This window comes from Staurois parvus, unplaced genomic scaffold, assembly GCF_062004578.1.
Source record: "Staurois parvus isolate SC_StPar_1 unplaced genomic scaffold, SC_StPar_1.0 ptg000011l, whole genome shotgun sequence".
Lineage (NCBI taxonomy): Eukaryota > Metazoa > Chordata > Amphibia > Anura > Ranidae > Staurois > Staurois parvus.
The window spans coordinates 18,729,344-18,735,864 of NW_028317807.1; the positions used below are offsets into that span (position 1 = coordinate 18,729,344).

At 37.4% G+C, this 6,521-nt stretch overlaps 1 protein-coding gene across 1 annotated transcript; it reads right to left on the minus strand.

The window, feature by feature from the left end:
* Positions 1–399: 399 nt before the first annotated feature.
* Positions 400–4,089, minus strand: LOC149473802 (gamma-crystallin B-like). Its single transcript, XM_089671322.1, has 3 exons — positions 3,967–4,089; positions 1,514–1,756; positions 400–733 (listed from the first exon to the last, which is right to left on the minus strand). Exons 1-3 carry the CDS (start codon positions 3,973–3,975, stop codon positions 458–460), a joined length of 528 nt encoding a protein of 175 aa, XP_089527448.1. The 5' UTR covers positions 3,976–4,089; the 3' UTR covers positions 400–457.
* Between the last annotated feature and the right edge of the window lie 2,432 nt (positions 4,090–6,521).

Below are 6,521 nucleotides of genomic sequence, written 5' to 3' on the forward strand. Positions count from 1 at the left end.
ATGTTTCACTCTATTTCTCCAGAGACTAGCAGTCAAAAGGCACAGTGCCTAAGTTTAACACTGCAGATGTACTGTACATCTTTGAGGGTGTATACAAATCAGTGCGTAGGCAGACTCACTTACTAGGGAGCACACTGTTATTTTTCAGGAGGAATACAAGACTAAAAGTGCTCTTTCTGGGTACTGCTTAAGCACAATTGACACTCCCACATATTGCTTTACAAAATAGCAAATCTTCATTTGAGTTCATTGAGTTCAGCTTCACTTAAAAAAAAAAAAAAATGAAACCTTCATTTGAAAGTGTTTCATGTCTATTACCAGTACTCCTGAGCACTCTTATAGCAAAGATAAACAACACAGTGTTTTTTTCCTTAAAGGAATGAAAAGATTTAGAGAAGGTTTGTGAGCAATTAAATTTTGATTTTATGGAGAGATACAGTGATACATTATTTTAAACTTAATAAAAATCTTGTACTCTTCTTATGGATCCAACTCTTGCATTTACTGCTCCCCAATCACTAAAACTCCTGTACTCTCCAGGTCTCAGATAATATTGACGTCCTTTGTAGTTGGGTTCCTCATAGAAAATCCAATGGCCTTCAATAACATTGCAAGAATGGATTTCACGATAGTTGAATTCTTGATAGATATGTGGACGATCTTCTGTGATTTCCAACATTTGTCCTCTGAAATCTTCCTTTTCATACAGTCTGATCAAAAAAGATCCTGTATGCTGTAGAGGTATATTAAGATAGAATTTCGACATGTGATTAATATACATTGAAGATGTATAAACTTACAATAAGTATAAAAAATATGCCTTTTAAATAGAACCACAAACAGCTGAAAATAACTGCATTTAGCCACTCATCACAATTATAAGAAGAAATGGCTGAATGTCACAACAAGAAATGTGTTTTTTATTAATCATCCTAAATCAAACTATATGGTTTGACTTTAAAACTATAAATATATAACTATAATAATTTGCTGTCTCATAAAATTAAATGTAAACCAAAGCCAAAACGTTTTTGACAAAGTTTTGGATAGTGCAGTTATGGTTTAGAATCCCTGACAGGCATTACAGTCTACTTTTCCTTGCAACTATAGTCATTGGGACTCAGCAAGCAAGGGGAAATACAAAATCTCGTACTTTCACCAGAACAGGAATAGAGAGAAAATTGTACAAGAGCTGTGCTGGTGAAAACTGTCTAAAAGGGGATATCTTTTCACTGTAGAGTTTTCCTCTCATTCTCTCTCTGCAATGGACACAGACGGCAAAAACAAAACAATACAAAAAAAACCCTGAGTGAGTATTAACCATTCTCTACCATATCCAAAAGTAAAAAAAACACATATAAACAGTACATTGCTCTAAATACTGCAAATCATACTAGCTGTATATTGACTTTAATGTTTTCATAAATTCTGCCCAACATTATTACATGATGACTGGCAGACTAAAATATTTTCTTTTTCACAGCCAAGTAAGGAAAAAAGATTTATTACTAACCAGTGGAATCATGTGACAAGAACTGATGGTATCATTGAATCCCATCCAGTGTTGATAGTCAGGATATTCTCCTTTTCTGAGAAAATATTGATGACCTTTATTGTTAGCCTGCTCGTAAATCATCCAAGAACCATTGTCAACTTTGATAGAGTTGCAGCGGCTCACATGAGAGTGCAGGTCATTATTGTCACTGCTACACTCATAGGAGCGTCCCTTGAAGTTCTTGTCTTCATAGAAGGTGATCTGTGTAAAAGTAAAATTTGTGAGATGTATATATAAAGTATATTTTTTCAGGTATGGGTTACTCTAGTACATATTTTTAAGACTGAATATATTTAAAAGGCCAACTGTCACATTCTTAGTCAGTCCTCTGTTTTCTGCTCTTTCCATGATTTTATTGTTAGTATAGTTAGCAAGGATAAAAAGACCATCAAGATCAAATTTTATACATTCTAGTAGTGATTTATAAACTGAAAGCTTAAAGACACTCTGCTGTCCCCCCAAAAAAAATATCTGAAGAATTGCTTCCAGCAATAGAAATGTGTGAATATTTATCTCTCCAGTAGGTGATAAGTGCAAACTCTGCTGTCTTTAAGTGCTAAAACATCCACAAATTCTTCAGCACTTAACCAAGAGAGTTGAATGCCTGCACCTCCCACTGCGATCAGTGGTTTCTACCATCTGTACGTCACCTACTGTACGTCACTATTCTATAGCCAGTGGGAGAAACCCTACCAGAGATGTTATCATTCACAGTTTTCTATTGCACAGAGCAACGTTTTAGATGTTTAACACGAAACAGTCACTTTAATTAAAGAAAAACTACTCATAGTAATCCATTAGATTCTACCTGAAATTTTCTTTGACCATGCTTAGTGTTTTTGTGGCGGAGGTATGTGTAGGTGTGTAGAAGAACAATAGCTGTGTGTAAGGATCGTACTTTGGTTCTCTGTAATGTTGTTTACCAATGTATTAGTACACACTTAAACACAGCAAACAATCCGCATTTTCAATAATTGTTTTTCCCAGATCAAGATAATTTGCAATAAGTGAATGTAGATTGTCAATATGCTTGCTTATACTGTATATAAATTTTCTGTTAGTTAACTGGAATCTCTGAAGTTTTTATCAAGGTCTCTGCCCCATCAAAGTTGATTTACCCTCTGTATGTGTCCTCTTGACAATTGCCACTGAGACAAAAAGAGATGGGAAATCCACAATTGTAGATTTGTCACCAGATCAAGAGATGAGAGTTAAGCTGGTCATTCATTAGGCAGATTTCTGTCAGTTGCTGTTGAACCAGATGAAATTTGCTACGTGGCTGGCCCTATCAGCCCCCTCATGCCTGCCATCCTTCAATTGAAAAATGGAAGAAACCAGATGGAACATTTTCAGCCAAACAACAGCTACACCCAATCAGATACAATAGGCACTGCAACAGGCACAGTAGGAAATGTGTCCATATGCATTGCATAGTGATGATGGAGAAATCTGCTAGATTTTTTTCTCTAACCTGCAGACTGGACAAAAAAACAGTGTATGGCCAATCTAACTCTTCCAACGGGGACACCTGTTCCAGTGACAATTGTCTAAGGGGGAAATTCCCTTAACTTAGAAGGATTTTCTTTCACTTTCCATTGAGTCCCCAGAACACAAAGAAGAAGGGGAATCTCCTCAACAGACAACAAAAAATAAACTGATGGATTTAAAACATTCTCTGCTCTATCAAAAAAAACCCAAAACACTAAGTCTTTATAAGTTATTGCGTGACAAGTCACTTTCAGAAAAATGCTAATTTAGTAGGCCAAAAGGAATAAATAAAGTGAAATAACTCATAGCAACTAATCAGTGTTTTTTTTTTTACTTCAGTAAACCAAACCAAAGCAAATAGTGCTTCTTTTACCAACATCCAGGACATATATACTCATTGTGATTGTGGTAATATTGTTGTTCTAAATCCTGTTCTAGCTGGAAAATGATCCACGGTTAGCCATGGAACCCCAAATTCTACCTAACTCTTCACATCAATGCTGAAGGATGTTGAGATCAATGAAGATGTTCACAATCTCCACATCTAATCTCTCAAAATGAGTAGAACTCCTAATATCTCATGGAAATTATCTAATATTTATTTCTAATAATATCTAATGTTCAATGTGAAGTGTTGTTTGCCACCAAACAATGTAATATTGAGAGTTACAAATGATAATGAAGCTTTTACAACTGAATATCTTAACTGGTAATTGATTATGTCTAAGCATATTAATATGCCTACAACTCATAGGATTATGATGCAAGAAATAATAATGCTATACATCTAATGGCTGTACAATTTGTATTTATTTTTTTCAATGTAGGCTTTATTTTGTGTATTAAGTAAGTATTACAAGGAAAATGATCATACTGTACATATAAAGGTTTACAGTGTGTCTCTAAAATATGTCAGCTCTTACCTTTCCCATTTTCACTGTATGGAAGGATCAGTGATCTGTGATAAGTTAGATAGCAGCTACTATATAAAGCTGTCCACTGCTTGATCAGCAAATGTAAAACAAAGGATTTTCTCTCCTGTTTCTGGAAAAAGTATTAGCCAGTTTATTTAATCTTTTTATTCAGAATGCTTTTTCTTTGTATAACACTGTAGTAAGCTTTTGTCCCTAGATTCTTGGCATTGCTGGTGGTTTTCTATCACATGACTGATAGTTAAACAATGTAGATTTAATAAAACAGTGAACCGAGAGGGAAATTACATTTGTATTGTATACTATGAATTGTTGATACAAAAAACATTATTTCTTTTTTTACGTTTTCAGTCTTCCCCTTGATGTGGGTTTGTGGGGCTCTTCCTGCTTGTTACCCAACTATTGACCACTTTAAAGATCATAAAAATCAGTATTAAGACTTCAGCAGCATGTGATTCCAAAATGGAGCTTCTGCAAGTTTAAAATGTCAAGCAGCTCAGAGCTAAAGTTTTTTGAAGTGTGCAAACAACTGGATAATGTGCCTTTCCTGTTGATTTGCAAGAAAGTTGAATTTTTTAAAGATGTTTTTGTTTCAAAAATATGTTTATCTGCAATGACTCCATTAGGACAGATGGAACTGAGGAAACGAAAAATACCTAACCCTTTTCGGACCCCCACGCCTTGTACTGTCTATGCCAACATCTTAAAGTGTTACTAAACCCACAACAGTAAAATCAGTCTGTATATGCAGTAAAGCATGCTTGTTATACTCACTGTGGAACCTAAGGGGTTAATCCTCTGCATTGTGTAAAAAGGCTGTTTGATCCTGTCTTCTCTGCCCCTCCTCTTGTTGAAATGACCACCTGATACAGACTGAATCCGTAGTCACATGCACATGCTCCGTTTGGTGTGTATTGCTAGAGAGGGTTTTTTTTTTACTTGGGAGAGTGCATGTGATCAGCACAGGGCCAATCAGCACTGTCCAGACAGGGGGTCAAAGGGTTTCACATCCTCCTAGAGCAGAAAGAAAACTCCTTCTACAAGCTTTAACCAGTGCTCTGCTGAAGTCACAAGACTGCTCTAACTGCTGATGAGAAAAGGTATTTAGCAGTTTATATTTACTAAAATAATTGCATTTCCATGTTCTGTGTACTGTGGGAGACCAGATAAGGTGAATTCAGGTTCCGGGATTTAGTATCACTTTAACAACTCTTGCCATCAGTTAGGTTATGGAGCAACATTGCTTCTGATTTCAAGTTTTAAAACCAATAGTGACATTTTCTCAGCCTTTCAGCTATTTGCAAGTGGATCCATAGCTATATTTGTTTAAATTAAAGACTTAGTTCACCTTTATAAAAAAAAAAAACAAACTAAAAACTACCAATTCAGGTAAGGGGTGTCTATAGATAAAAACAGACTGTGCAGCTCTAACTACAGTTCAATAATGCCCTTGCTATAGATGTAGGCTATTTACATACCTCCCAAAACTCGACTGGAATACTCCCAGGAAATTGCTAGGACATTGCTAACTGAGACCTAGTCATTACTGCTCACCTCCACCATCTCAGGAGTGAGCTTTTTATCTGATTAAAAACCACTCACATGCTCTTTCTCTCCACTAATGCAGTAGCTTTTAACTCAGCATTTGAGAGCTCATTCATGTGATGGTGGAGGCAGGGCTGCTGATAGAAACCAAGGGGCCCCATACAGCCAACCTGACAGGGCCCTCCCCCTTAATCCCCCCCCAAAAAAACACAGTTTACTATGCTTCAGTTATGAATGAACACAGTGAGTGATCACTACTGATCACTCATTGTGTTAATTCAGAAAACAAAGGGGCTGGTAACATATTTACTCAGCCCTTCCCACACTCTTCATCCTCAAGTATCCTATTCTGTGCTTACAGTTACCAATGGAAAGTAAAGGAGGGAAGCTGGTAGCATTGTGGAGGTGGGGGCACACGGGTGTGGGTGGGGCCTGGGCAATAGGGGGAAACATATAGTGCAAAGGGAGGGTGATGTGTGTGGCGGGGGGCAATTACAAGAACTGATCCCCTGTAGGGCTCTCTCTGCAGCAGCTGCCAGCAGGAGGGAGAGGAGAAGAAGTCAGCTTTCAGTTGCTGCAGAGAGAGTCATACAGGGGATCGGTTCCAGTCCTTTCCCACTGCCGTGTCAATTACCCTCTTTTCCCACATCCGATTCACCCAGCTGCCTGGCCCCCCTTCTAGCCTGGGCCCTGAACAGGAGGACTGCTGATATCCCCTTATCCACGGCCCTGGGTGAGCAGTAACAACTAGGTCTCACTTAGCAGCATCCTAGCAATGACCTGGGAGGATTCCAGTCAGGCATCAGGAGGTATATAAATGGCATACACCTACAGCAAGGGCATTATTCAACTTTAGTATGAGCTATACCGTTTGTTTTTATCTACAGATTTCCCTTATCTGCATAAGCAATTTTTTTTAGTAACAAAGCCTTTAAGTCATTATTTGAATGTTTTTTATGATTTATGATTCTCTTGTGTGGAAGGAAGGCCACATTTTTCTG